We start from the raw sequence: 15,462 nt of genomic DNA on the forward strand, positions 1-15,462 counted from the left end.
AGTATAATTCAGTCTGTTGCCTTTGTTATTCAAAGCAGTTTTATACTATTTAACAATTATTAAGCGGAGAGGTACATCTTATCCTTTCCTGTGCAGGGAGCAGAAAGTAAACGGGGTCTGGGACCAGCACAAATACAACACCAGATACTCACATTCTAACTTTATGCCGGCCAATGATGAAGGACACTTTGCGACTCCAAGGATTAATGAAGCTGGACCAACTAGTATCAATAGTAATGTATTCCCCATTACGAGCACAGAAACGGATTGGAGAGAAATCAAAAGGTTGCCCCCCATACTGCAGAACTGGAAAAAAAACATGACAAATTGTGGCAGATTTCATAGCAGACATATGACTTAAAAGAAAACAAATGACAAAAGTCAAACATACTTTTCTTGTGCACTGCTAGCATCAAGGGTCGGTCTTTGGGATGAAGATGCAACATAATAGAGCTTCCAATTAGATCTTGGGGCAAGTAACCAAGAAGAGGCACAGCCCTATGGAAACAAAATGGTGAATAGCTGGCACAAAGAGCAGAGAAGAAACACAAACATATCCCACATATCCCACCTAATAAGTGCAACATTCCCCTCACCTCTCATCTATGTCCTGGAACAAACAGCTTGGTGTGTGAGTAGTTGTAAAAATGCGTTTATCAGCAGGGATTCGAGGAGCTAAAACAAAGCAAACACACAGGGTTGGCTACCCAGCAAACCTTACTTTAACCAAAATAAAATAAAAGATACCTGTATATATTAGATTGTATTGCTTTATTTGCTGAAACCATTTGCCTTTTTTACTGGCTACATCATCTATTCAATATTGGATTTAGTAAGGCAACTAGGCTAAATAATACAAGTAAATGCCTTTCCATATTATATATTACTGAAGCTATTTTAACACATGGAATACTGTCCCTGTGGCTCCAAGAATGGGCGATTCACCTAGATTGTACTGAGCTCCCCAAACTGCACTTCATACTGCCGACATTGTTTTTGGATGGCATAGACCATAACTAAATGGGTGCAAGGCCTTTGTAGCTTTTTTTTGCTATGCCTAAAATATACACTCCAGTGATGTTGTTAGACTGGAATAGATCATTGAACACATGCAGTCTAAAGTGGCATAATGAATTAAGTACACTAGAGAGTATTTATTTGTGAGTAAATGACACATAACAAGTGAATAATGACTCTTAAGGCAGTTTAAGTGCTGCTTACACTGCCTTCCTTTCAAAAGGAAAAGTATTGAATTTAAGAGTGTGGCCTAGATTTTCCACAAGTACTCAAAGTTATTTATGAGCAATCTTCCTGTTATCATCTGGGCTCCAAATATTTATTGGTTCAATCTATTTTAAATAATGTTGTTAAAGCAACATTTATAAATGAGATACTCACCGCTGTCAAATCCTGTAAGAAACACATACCTTCATAGCCAGAATGAACCCTCTCAGCAAACAGCACACAACACAGCTGCTCCTTAGCAGTCTCCTCTGTCTTCACCCAGATCAGGTAAGGTGTCATCCGGAAAGGGTGGTACACAACTTCTTTTCTTGATTCCCGTCCACAGCTTTAGATTCAGACAAAGCAGGAACATACATAGTTAAATAAGATGCCAGTTTCCAGAAGCCTGCATTAACATCTCATGATTGTAACTAGCATTTTAATAATCAGATCTTGGGGCTGTTGAAATTAGCAGATTTCTGGTTTCCTATGAGCAACTTTCCATTTGGAAAATATATTTAGGCCTGTCTAACAAAAGTTCTAGCTTAGAAACATAACCGTAAATTATGCAATGTGTTACCTTTTACTAATAAGAGAATAATATACACCAATACTGTTGGAATATTTCATCATTTTTATTTACAACTGTCCATTAATTTTTTAGGAACAGCACCTTTAATTTAAGACAAAATATAATGTTTTAAAACTATGCCACTTTTCTTTATATTTATCTACTGCTTAACCTAGAAATGAATGCATATCTTTACTTACATAGCACTACTGTGTGCCCAGTGCTTTATATTTTTAAAATACAGTACCGGTATAAGTACTAACAGGAGTCAAACACTGCAATTAAATACAAATAAATATACACAATAACAAAGATTAAGTGGCATGTTAGTGACACAGGTGGGAGGAGACCCCTGTACCACAGTAAATGTTTTATTTATAATGCTTAGCAATAGTAAGTAACCTCCTTACTACTCACTCCTCTTAAGACAAATACAACCCCCAAAAACCATCGGTTTTCTAGAATAAACCCACTAAGATTCTGATGGAAGCTTTTCTAGAGTCTAAATATTCACGGAAACTGCCCTAAGATCGCACGTAGAATTGATGCTGCATAGCAAAATAAACGCATTGCCATCACACATCCCACTTGATAGCATGTCAGGTAACCAATAAAAACAAATAGCAAACAAAAATAAATAAAAAGAGCCCTCAATGGTCCGGGTAAAGTAGTAAATAGGGCACATGTGATGTGGACAATTCTGTAGCACCTTGATGACCCCATGAGGTGCCTAAATTTAATCAGTTGAGTCTAGTGCTTATCCAACCCGTCAATAATCTAGGCTACAGATAAAAGCAACTAAATGTTTTATTTTCATAGCATGACCCAAAATAGCAAAATAGCTAGAATATTCCATTACAGCTTTCATACCAAATATAACACTGGTGCTGCAGTGGTATCCCATAAAGCCACTGACAGAACCACAAACAAACACACATAAGATAGAAAAAGGAAAAAACATATATGTAAAGTGATAGTGTTGGACTCCTGCATCACTTTATATATAAGTTTTTTGCACCACATTACTAGTACTGTTTGCCATTAGATGAAAGGCTACACTGTCAGACTGGCAGCTGTTGTTACTCCTGTAACATGCTATTTAGTGAATGTAATTATTTTCCAAGCTGCAAGAAACAGTTTCCCAAGGTATGGTTCAGTTCTAGTCATGTAATAATCATAAACAAGAACTAGAACACTAGGGCACTAACATTGCTGTGACAGGCCCATTTATATGTCAAACCAAAAATATGAAGCCCTGTGAATGCCCCAACAATATCTTGTTATTAGTCAGGTCCCTTGCTAAAGCTTTGCGGAGATAAAGTTGGTTTGATATGAATAGCAGAAGCCTCATTTCTTGCTGTGAAATAAGTATCTTTACATGTCATTTCAGAAACTCTAATGGCTGAATCAATAAGAGCGATGCCAATTGCTTGCCACATTTTCATCTTCAGGGTCTTTTATAGGAAGAGCAATAGCAGCCACTTCCCTTTGTAGCCTATGGGAAGAGCTCTGCCTATGGCAATATTTACGCCAGAGTTTCACAGTTTCCTCCGATTTCCCATACATGGTTTCTGGAAGTAAGAACTCACGCGCATGCAACAACCAGTACTGAGAGGGTACTTACCTGACACGGCAGTAAAAGGATTTTTCCTCCATGCTATCCACGTAACTAGAATCTGAAACAGAGAGGGTCATTCATCAGTGAACTTCTAAGCTTACTGAAGAGAGAAAACAAATATTCTTCCATTCAGCAAAAACAAAAAAGTAGTTTTTTTTACATATGAAGAAAAACTTTTTTTCTTTAAAAAATTTAACTATTGAAGTAAGACTACGCCCCCCCATCTCCTCTGCCCTCCATTAGCCCCCCCCCCCCAATGCTCCCTTCCCACAGTATCTACGACATGTAGATGCAGAGCAGTACAGCAGAGTTCACCGGTGCCATCATTTGTAACTTTGGATCCTCTTCTGACACTTTGTTGATGAATGGAGCTTTCTGGTGCATACGCAGTTGGAGTTAATCCCAGACTAGCTCCAACTGTGCATGCACCAGAAAGCTTACTTTCGGTGAACCAATAGAAGAAAATCCAAAGATACAGAAAGCGGCAACTGTGAAATCTGCTGCACTACTCTGCATCTATATGTCATGTTTACAAAGAGGGCCAATTTTCCATGTAATAGACACTGCAGACACCATTAGTTCTCCTTCAAGATAAAATGTATAGGCCTTGATGTGACTAAAATTAAGTTTATTAGGCAGAAATGCAAGCTCAAACTCCTATACAATGCAAACAGAGCAGTGACACTCTGTGTGCACTTATACCCCACCAAAATATGCTTCCGTGCAAGAGGCAAACTTTACTTAAATCATTAATGTGCATATTCCCCAACTGAATGTTTAACCAGTTGGATGCGAACACGCTTATAGCTATGTTTAATATGTCATATTCATTATCATTACCAAGACCTGCCTTGAAGAGACGACTGAAGAAAATCGTAACAAATGTAAAAACTTTTTTTTTTTATGAAGACAAATCTTTGGATAATGGAAAACTCTTACCCTTCAGTTCCTTAACTTGAAGAAAAAAAATCTAAGCAACAAAAATACCTTCTAACAAAAAAACCTTGACAAACATTACTGGACATGCCCGTGATGCAGCAAGAACAACAAACATTAATTTTTATATTTTCATAAACCTGTTATTAAGCTAATAAATTGAATCTAATATTAATATGAACAACACCTTTAACACTACTCAACACTAATACATTGCAATACACTAGGCTTGAATACATTTATGTAAAGTTTTGCTTACCCGCTCCACAGCAGATATTCCAGGAGGGCAATCTGTACGGTGTGGTTGAGCTGTAAAACACGTTGACATCCTGTGGGGCAATTAGTTCAACAAAACGAATCTGTGAGAACATGTCTGGTCCACAACGCAGGACAACAGAAGCCTGCTCTGAAATATAAACGATCCTTCCAGTAACCAAGGAAACTGCTACAGCAAACATGTCCTAAAGGGAAAGAAGTACTATTTATTTGACAATTAAGAAAATTGAAAAGTTGTTCTCCCACTGACTCTCAGCAGCTTTCCATTTTAAGGCCAACCAACCACTTGGCCCCATAGGTAGAAATGGCTTTATAGTATCTTGCTCACAATTTGTTACACAACAAGAAGCAAAACAGAAATGAATTACTCCCTCTGTTGACAAATAAAAACAAATATAAGCTAGTGATACAGCAAACTTTCTCACAGCATTGGTGATAATGATTAGACAAGACATTTTATTTGTATTCAACACAGAAATGACACAATTTCAATAATTTATCCACATAGTGCGCACAACATAAACCACAGCAATAGGTTCCTATTGCCTCTCTCTCTTCTTTAAAGGAACAGTAACACCAAAAAATGAAAGTGTTTTAAAGTAATTAAAATATAATGTACAGTTGCCCTGCGCTGGTAAAACTGGTAAGTTTGCAACAGAAACGCTACTATAGTTTATATAAATGAGCTGCTATGTCAACACGGGGGCAGCCATTCAAGCTGGGAAAAAGGAGAAAAGGCACAGGTTACATAGCAGATAACAGATAAGCTTTGTAGAATATAATGGGGTTTTATATGTTATCTGCTAAGTAACCTGTGCCTTTTCTCCTGTAAATGGCTGCCCCCATGGCTACACAGAAGCTTTATTTACATAAACCATTGTAGCCTTTCTAAGTAAAACACACCAGTTGTACCAGTACAGAGCATCATTACATTATATAGTAATTACTTTTATACACTTTCGTTTTTTGGTGTTACTGTCCCTTTAAAGGGAAAGAAAAGGCTATTTCACTGTGGGTTGGCAAAATAACTGCACCAGCCTGGTGAAAAGACAGAGCATCTTCATACATACAACAGAACTGTATAGAGGACAAATGGCTGATTTTACTGTCCCACAAAATGAATTTAATCTGGCATCGGAATATCCTGTCTCACCGTGTTGTTTCGGGTATACTCCGAGGTGATATTCTCAATCTCCTGCACTGAGTAGCACGACGCTTCTAAGCCACATGGTTGCTCCCCATTCACCATCAGCAACTGGTAGTACTCTTCATTTGCTGTAGGATTTAAATAATGAAAATACTGCATAGAATTAAAAATGGCTGGCATTGATTTACAGTCTTGAAAAAGCATTGACTGTAGAAATGTATGCAAGAGAAGATGCACGATTCTGCTTTAATGGTTACACAGTACTTGGGTAAAACAGGAAAAAAGCAGATACACAAACAGGGCAAGTTACTATCAGTATATACCACTTAGATAAATACAGTGCCATAGTGGGACATTTTATAGGAAGAGTTGAGATAACTATCAGTTCCCACTTGCATATTATGAAAGCAATTTCCTGCATACCCTATTATTTATATGGTCATGAGGGCATTGTTTAAATTTCCTGCAACAAACCCTATTATTTGTATAGTCATGTGGGCATTGTTTAAATTTCCTGCAACAAACTGCTCAATTTTTTAAACTGAGCAATTCTGTGTGCATTTTATAACCTTACCAGCCCCAGGCTTATCTATCCCCACAGAGCAGGAGAGGCCATTTGTAAGCACAAGTAAAGGGAGGTTAGCCAATTTAAGGCATCTACAATACCTTGAACTTGCTGGATGCAGTGTAAAGCATATTTGAGTGCAGCAGCAGTGCCGGACTTGCTGCGGTTTCTCTTATCGGGTGGTAGATGGGATCGTAGCTCCTTTAGCATTTTCAGCAAGTCCTTCTGGGTTTTCTCTTTATCTGGTTGTTCACTGCTGCAAAGAGCAAATAGAAAACTAATGAGAGAAAAGCAGCACAAAAATAGAGCATAATAGTAGCCAGGTGACAAGTGGTGAATGTAACTGAAGCACACCCAAGTATCAGGTAAGTGACTGCAATTACTGGGAGGTGCCAACATTTGGCAGAGAATGAACTTTTCCTTCTCCTGTAATGTAAATCAGTATCATTTTTCAATCTAATGTGTTCTGAATAGCACACTGTAACAATTTGCAGCTTAACTGAACTCCGATATAAGTCCATGTAGGAAAATAGCACTATGTAGGACAATATGTTACAGGGGTTGTAAACTACTGGTCCTGCCTGTATGTACCATGAAAACAACGTGGCAGTAATCAGTTCCCCACAAGCCAAGACTCCAGTTTTCAAAATTGCATGTTTGGTGATTAACAGACCTGTAAAGAAGTGCACAAGGCACTGTGAGTATTGGAGTTTTGGCTACATGTGCTTAATGGTACAGTCAGAAGCAGCAACGTTATGAACAGTAAAAGACAGACAAATATTTATTTTAATAGACATTACACTTAGAAATAACTTTTAAACCACTGAACATTTGAAATGAATATATATTGGAAAGCTGATTAGATTTAAGTTTGCTTTTATTATAAAAGAATTTACATTTTTGACAGGTAGGGAGAAAGAGGATGCACAGCAAGTGGTGTATGAGAAAGTGTAAGTAAGCAATATGTTCAGTGTAGGGTCTGAAAGGAAATAACATGGCTGTGAGACCATTGAAGGCGCCCAAGCAAAATCTACGTTCAGGGCTGAATCGGCAGAAGGAGGTAGAATTTCTATTGTTTCTATCTCATATCTGACGATCCCGCCCTGAACGTCAGTGGAGGGTGGGAACAATCTGTTGTGCGACATTTGATCGAAATTGCTACGTGTATGGCCACCTTAAGACCTAATCAACAGCTTATCTGTCTGTGTATTGGTCCCCTCAGATCAATATCTGACTGAAAATTATTCAGGTGTCAATCAGTCAGGTTTGATTTTCCTGGAACCACATCAGCTCATTGATGCGGTCCTCGGTTCAACACCTCCTAGGGCCAAATGATCAAATTAGTCTGATATTGACCACCCTAGGTAGGCATATCGGGAGAAATTCTTAATGTTTATCGCCATAAGCTGAATATCAATCAAACAGGCTACTAAAATCACCGCTACTGTTCAGGATCTGATGTCTGCACACTGAATAGTTAGAAATATTAAATAACATACCTGTATCCACTAGTAGATGGGTTGTGTTCAGTGTCAGCCATCATTAATGAGAAAGCATTGGAGCTGCATGAAGGAGAGCAGATGTCAGAGCAACTGAGACAGAGAAAATATTCCATGAAATAAGCACTGACAAAAGAATGTGTGCTACATATAAATACAAATGCTAAATAAAGAGACACTGTATAAAATGCACCTAAAGAAATGATTTACAAAAAGAAAAGCAAACCGGATGTGGGATTATTAATTTGTACAATTACACAAGGTCAATTCAATGTACCACTATGCTGACCCCTATGTAGACATTCCACTCATCCAGACAAAATGTGTATGATCTGGAAAACCAATATCTAGAAAGCTCCAAATTACAGGCCATCTTCCATGGTTATTACCTAGTATGAATGGTGCATCCCATGCTCCATAAACACTAGGGCAATCATATGTTGTCTATGAAAAAGTGAAAAATAGAGTGCAAATTCTGCATATATTACTTATTTTTCATAAAATGACCTTCTGACATGTCAAAAATTTTAAATACAGGTATAGGACCCATTATCCAGAATGCTTGGGACCAAGGGTATTCTGGATAAGGAGTCTTTCTGTAATTTGGATCTCCATACCTTAAGTCTACTAAAAAATCAATAAAACGTTAATTAAACCCAACAGGATTGGTATGTATCCAATAATGATTATTTATATCTTAGTTGGGATCAATTACAAGGTACTGGTTTATTACTACAGAGAAAAAGGAAATCAGTTTTAAAATTCTGAATTATTTGATTAAAATTGAGTCTATGGAAGACAGGCTTTCTGTAATTCAGAGCTTTATCTTTTGTACGTTACATGTACATTAAGTTCACAGGAAACTTAACTGACAATACCTTGCATTTTCAAGTATTGGTGTTTAAAAAGAACCAGGTGCTGAAATATAACTAGAAGTACCCAGTACACAGCTACCATTTTGACCAATTACAAGCAATTGTACATGTCACCTTGGCATTAGCTCAAGCTGGACCTTCAGCTGGTACTACTGCACATGTGCCAATCCAAAGGCCCAACGCATAAGCAATTGTACTTGCTGTAAAAGAGATTGTTCTTTAACATGAAAACAGCTTTTTATGAAGGTTTACATCTCCTGTACTTTAGTCCTGATAGATATCCAAACCTCACTATCATTCCCCCCTTAATTCCCATATTTCTTGTACCTCTTTTCTGCCAATTCCTTCCCATTTTCATCAGATTCTGTAACCTCATTGCTCATAGAGTCATTACTCATTTCCACATCTTCTTGAAGGGTGATCCTTTGGTCTCCCAGTTCTTCAGGCTTTTCTATCTGGATCAGTTTTGGTATCTGGCCACTAGCAAATGTACCAATGGAGGGAGAGCGTACTTGTGGTAAAGAGTCTACTGACTGAACAGAGTTGGGATTAGTTCTCTGGCTTTCCTGAATCTCCTTCGATGAGAGGTCATTTGGATCAAAGAGAACACTGATGTCCATATCAATAGATGGCATCTCGAAGATAGCATTATGTCTTGCTGGTTCACTTTGCTCATGAGCAGAAGTCATTTCCAAGCAAGACTTATCCATCAATGGATTTTCACTCTGCAGAGAGGGATCTCCAAAATGTCCATGTTGAGTGGATGAATTATGGCCCTGCAGAGAAAAACAATCTGTCTGCAGTTCCCTGCACTGAGTGGGCATTGTATCAAATAAAGGGAACCATCAGGCACAAAGTTTTGGGGACCTAAAATAAGAGAAAACATAATTTTAAAAGAAAGCAGAAGTAATAAGCTACCCAATAAAAGTAAGGATAAGTAATACAATAATGCACTATTGCTGTGTAGACCCTTAGGCTAATATTGAATCCTGCCAACCTATTCCATGCTTTTATGAACACCTTTATTGCTTTACAGAATATATGAGAGATGAAATAAAGCCTTGTACTTCTTGTTTTCAGTGTGACAGATAAGAAGGATATGATTCTGTCAAGTTATAATATCAGTGCAGACCAAATAGCCTTGCTGCATACACCCAACATTTTTCACATGTACATGTGTACCAAACAGGTGAAATGCTGCAGGGTCCCCACTGTGTTTAATCAGAAATGCATGAAGCGCCAAGCAACTGCACTTTTTCAAAACAAATGGGGTCAGAAAGACGTGATCACACGCAACTATGACCCTATCAGTACATTTGTTAACGCACATCTTAATAGTGTCCCTTTAGCATATATATAATGGCTCCATGGGTTGTTTAACAATTCCAGACAGGCAGTTTTGTCAGTAAAGTGTGTCCATTATTTCGAATAGAGTGTGAATTATTTTACAAAGACTTTGATAGCTTGTCTAGGTTTAGTGACTAGACCAAACAGGAAAATTGTTTGCATTTTTAATTTTGTGAATAAGACATCAATGTTGCTGCTTTGCTTGGGATTCAGAACAACAACAGAGGGGCTCCCCATAGCAGTAGAAGAACAAGCCATAGGAACCTTTAATGTAATAAATCCCTACCATGCTGCCCCACTGGGCACAGGCCCCTGCTGAACTTACATGGCACTCACAAGGGGCCCTGCTGTTCTACACGGGGGGCGCTGAATAGATACTAATCATCTGTACATTTGAAGTGCTAACAAATGAAAGTGAGATACACACAGCAATCTTATTACTTTGCTAAGAAAATATTATAACATATTTTATAACAAAATATTTCAGAAAGACTTTATGTCCCATTATGGTCTTTAGCTCGTTATTAGCTGTATAACAGCACTACCCACACATTACCCAACATGCATATCATACTATATCGCAGGGAATAAAAAGAATTCTGCCCCATTCAGCATCAGGGCAAGTCTCAGGCAAAATCTTTTTTTTTTTATACAATGTAATTCCCAAATCTACCACCAAAACCCAACTGTACTTCTATAACTTCCACTGCATTCCAAAAAATAAGGGCAAATGCACACAGCAGCTCTCCAGCAGATCTTGTGGCTTGAGCTGACCCACAGTATAAGCTGTTGTGTAAGCAGCAGTGGGTCAACCTACATGCAGAGCGTGCAAATTGCCCCCACCCCCTCCCACATAAACACGTTATATAAACCAGCTTCTAACTAGGCTACGCACCCATGTGACCACAGCACACAAATGCCACATCCTTGCTAATCACACAAATTCTCTCTGCAGGGACCCATCTGACAAAATTCCTGGCAGCTTGACACTCCCGTTAACCCCTTCAGGGCAGGACCTTGCATGGGCAAATACTGTACTAGAGAGTGCTGGAATGCAGAGATTCCTGTATGGGCCCTTTATAACTATATGCATTCTCACAGTTTTTTGGATCTTGCAATGAAGCCATTAATGATATTTTTCTCTTATCCAATTCCCCTGTTCCAGCTCCTCACCCCACTAATAGCTCAGGCTGCACCCTTATCAGATGTATAGGCTCTAAATAGGGAAAAGGAAGGATAGCCATTTGTTGTTCTAGAAATTAGGGGACTGGAATCCTCAGTAAATATATGAAGGATCCACTCTAGTCAGTGGTATAGCAGTGGTATAGCCAAATATATATAGCCAAGTATAAGCATACTAGCATGAAAAATTAACTGGTATATGTGATGTTTCTTCCTTGTGTGTAATTTGTATGTATGATGTATATACACTTTCTATTGTAGAACATATTGGCACACAAATGATATGCATGTATTGTTTGGTAGAGTAGCTTGGCCACATGTAGTGCTTGTCTTTGGAACATAGAAATAACAGGCTGCTCTTAAACAGTTTTATACCTATATCTTAAAGGGGTGGTTCTGCTTTAATTTAGCTTTATTTTCAGACTCGCTTTCATCTGGTATGGTACCTATGGACTGGAAGAAAGCTAATGTCATTCCTATATTTAAAAAGGGAGTAAGATCTCAGCCTGGCAATTATAGGCCTGTAAGTTTGACATCAGTGGTGGGCAAGTTATTTGAAGGCTTGTTAAGGGATCACATACAAAATTATGTACTGGAGAATGGCATTATGAGCAGTAATCAGCATGGCTTTATGAAGGACAGGTCATGTCAGACCAATTTAATTGCTTTTTAAGATAAGGTGAGTAAGGAGCTGGACAGTGGGGATGCAGTAGATATAATCTATTTGGATTTTGCCACAGCATTTGATACCGTTCCCCACAAATGACTGCTTTCTAAGCTAAGGTCTATTGGTCTTAGTGAAGTCGTTTGCACATGGATATGAAACCGGCTACAGGATCGGGTACAGATGGTTGTTAATGGTATATTCTCTACTTGTAGTAAGGTTCTCAGTGGGGTCCCTCAGGGTTCTGTACTGGGTCCACTTTAGTTTAACTTGTTCATAAATGACTTAGGGGAGGGTATTATGAGTAATGTATCGGTGTTTGCAGATGACACAAAAGGCTGCAGCCCAGTCAATTCCATCCAGGATGTGGCATCCTTGCAGCAGGATCTCGACCAACTGGCAATCTGGGCGGCTAAGTGGCAGATGAGATTTAAATAAATGTAGGGTCATGCATCTGGGATGTAAAAATATGCAAGCCATTAATACCCTTAATGGGACTGAACTTGGCAAATCCATTATGGAGAAGAACCTTGAAGTCCTTGTAGATAATAAATTTGGCTGTAGCAAGCAATGCCAGACAGCAGCTGCAAGGGCAAACAAGGTATTGAGCTGTATTAAAAGGGGTATAGATTCACGGGAGGAGGGGGTTATTCTTCCACTTTACAGAGCGCTGGTAAGGCCCCATCTAGAATATGCTGTTCAGTTTTGGTCTCCAGTGCTCAAACGGGACGTTAGATGAATTATTGAATTAGAGAGGGTCCAAAAAAGGGCAACTAAGCTGGTAAAGGGTATGGAAAGTCTCAGTTAAGAAGAAGACTGGCCAAGTTGGGTTTGTTTATACTGGAGAAGAGGCGCTTAAGGGCAGTGGCACACTGGGAGATTAGTCGCGCCGCAACAAATCTCCCCGCAATGCCATCCCACCGGCTAGAATGTAAATCGCCAGTGGGCTGCGATGTCCCGCAGTCGTCTGAAGTTTCCTCTGAAGACAACTTCGGGCAACTGCAGGACATCGCAGCGACGCGTACGCCATCGATTTACATTCTAGCATGTACCACTGCTAGAAAAGGGGATCATATAATAATCTCTCTAATGTTTTACACAAGGCCACCCATTCCAATTAGAAGAAAGGATGTTCCGTTTAAATATTCAAAAAGGATTTTTTACTGTGAGAGCTGTGAAGTTGTGGAACTCCCTGGCTGAATCAGTTGTACTGGCTGATACATTAGATAGCTTCAAGAAGGGGTTGGATGGCTGTTTAGCAAGTGAGGGAATACATGGTTATGGGCAATAGCTATGTTTATTATGTTACAGAATGGCAAACTGTAACATAATAAGCAACTTTTCAAATGGTCTTCATTGTTTATTTTTTTAGTTTCTAAACTATTTGCCTTCTTCTGCTAACTCTTTGCCACTTTCAAATGGGGGTCACTGACTAAATAGACCAAAGAACTATTGTTCTATGAGGTTACAGTTATGCTGTTATTGTTACTTTTTATAACTGCTTTTTTAATTCAGGTCATCTTCTGTTTCTATTTAAACCACTCCCTGGTTGCTAAGGTAATTTGGACCCTAGCAACCATATAGCTGCTGAAACTCCAAACTGGAGAGCTGCTGAACAAAAACGGAATTAAAAAAAAAAACCTACAAATAAAAAAATGCAAACCAACTGCAAATTGTCTCAAAATATTACTCTCTACATCATGCTAAAAGTTAATTCAAAGGTGAACAGCCTCTTTAACAACTAACTTCCAAGGCCATAAGATACTTAAGGCTAAAAGATATTTAACACTAAATATATGTACATTGTAGCAGGGAGCCTCATAATGTACTAATTGGCTTGGTCACCCTTTCACATTAGAATAATTGTCCAGAAGAAAATAAAATGGCAGAAATAGGATTTATGATATACAAATAATGATATCCACCATGCATCAAGCCCCCACGGCCTGCCTTCAGATTTCTTAAAGTTCTATAATGGATGTGGCAGGCATCACAATGGGGGTTGCCACTGGTACTTTATAACTGGGCTGTACAAGAGCAACCTTCACCTGTTTTGGACACAGCACAGATCTGGCAATATTTGAAGAGCAATAGTCCTGCTATTGGAAAACTTTGTTATGCTCCAGGCCTTTGCACCTACACCAATGGTTAATGGCACGTGCTGATTCGTCTTTTTCAGCTTCAGGAAAAGTCTTCATTAAGAAAAAATGTGGTACATGGACGTATATATTCTTTACAGCCTGTGTCTACCACCAATGTGCTTATGCCAGAAATAACCAATAGGAACAAGCAATGTCCAAATCCCCTAGTAACTCCTTCTACAACTTCTTATGGCAGTTAATGGGAATAACCCACGAGCTTGGCACAATGACCTGTATAACAAATGTGGAATTTAGACCTACAATCTGCTCTGTGTGTGATGGTGACTGTAGAGGTCAATGAACTTGCAAAAAGGAGCAGTTTTCATCAGCCTTTTCTTTGCCACCGGCCCAAAATAGAAACAATCGATAGCCACCCTCACATTTTCCTAAACAAATAGCAGCTTTCACCCAGCAGCCATTTTCCCTTTGACATCATCAGTGACATTTACATCTGCTAATAGCACATGTGCGCTGTAAAGTTTATGCAATGAAGAATGCAGGCTTACACAGGCAGAACTTGCTGCTTGGATTGAGCACTGTAACGGTTCAGCTGAGCTCCGGACAGGAGGTTAGGAGAAAAAACATGTTTCCCCAGCAGAGTGCACAGCTAGAGCAGAGTTTCTATGAAAACCAACAGTGCCATCTCTTCATTGGCTGCTAGACTGAAGGGCATGTTTGGTAACCCGAGTTGAATAAAACTGAGCATGCTCAGTAGCCAAGAGTCAAAGTCAAATCCTAAGGGAGGTGGGCCGAGTGGGTTAGAGGAGGAGAAGGAATGCCAAGGGATTAAGGGGATGCTGCAGCCTTACAACCTTTGAACAACCGGAGTAGCAGGTATTTAAAGATTTCAAATTCACTAATTACATTTTTTGTGGTGGGTTTAGATGTCCTTTACCTTTTGGTCTGGGGACGAAAATAAAGTTATTGAATGAGTTCTGATACCCCAAAATTGGTGTAGAACCAGCTACTCACCTTGTCTGTATGAATTATTGAGACCCACCACAAACAAGGCCCAGTTTTGTCCCAAACCACAGGTTAGAAATCCCTGTGCTAGGGGCTTTTGTAACATTTGGTAACTGTATAGTGTCACAATACTAATAAGCCGTAACCAAGCCCTTTAATTAAAAGGAATTAAATCCTTCTTGAAGCTTGGGTCACTGGTGGGTGTGAGAGCTGTAAACTCCTAGCCTAGGGTAGGGTAAGGAGTATAATGATATGCAGGTATACACAGCAGCATTCTGAAAAGCCTGTTTGTGGCACAAATAAAACACAATTTTGCACATAGCATAACACTGCATGTATATATCTCTAAAGTAACAAATTAGAATTACTGGGGGGCCTAACAAATTGTAACCACAGTTACATAGTTACATACATAGTTACATAGGGTTGAAAAAAGACCAGTGTCCATCAAGTT

The 15,462-nt window shown here is 38.9% G+C and overlaps 1 protein-coding gene across 6 annotated transcripts in view; it reads right to left on the reverse strand.

The window, feature by feature from the left end:
• per2 (period circadian regulator 2) overlaps positions 1-15,462 on the reverse strand; it is a 38,319-nt gene that overhangs the window by 18,234 nt on the left and 4,623 nt on the right. For 4 of the 6 annotated variants that reach the window (XM_012970109.3, XM_031901539.1, XM_012970108.3 and 1 more), the window contains exons 2-11: positions 9,039-9,578; positions 7,837-7,929; positions 6,439-6,593; positions 5,779-5,900; positions 4,609-4,810; positions 3,420-3,471; positions 1,428-1,570; positions 597-675; positions 392-498; positions 153-306 (exon numbers count right to left, since the gene is read on the reverse strand). In XM_012970109.3, the coding sequence (XP_012825563.2) occupies positions 153-306; positions 392-498; positions 597-675; positions 1,428-1,570; positions 3,420-3,471; positions 4,609-4,810; positions 5,779-5,900; positions 6,439-6,593; positions 7,837-7,929; positions 9,039-9,535 (1,604 nt within the window). In that variant the 5' untranslated portion in view covers positions 9,536-9,578. 6 annotated transcript variants of the gene reach the window in all.

The sequence above is a fragment of the Xenopus tropicalis genome, chromosome 5 (assembly GCF_000004195.4).
Source record: "Xenopus tropicalis strain Nigerian chromosome 5, UCB_Xtro_10.0, whole genome shotgun sequence".
Taxonomy (NCBI): domain Eukaryota; kingdom Metazoa; phylum Chordata; class Amphibia; order Anura; family Pipidae; genus Xenopus; species Xenopus tropicalis.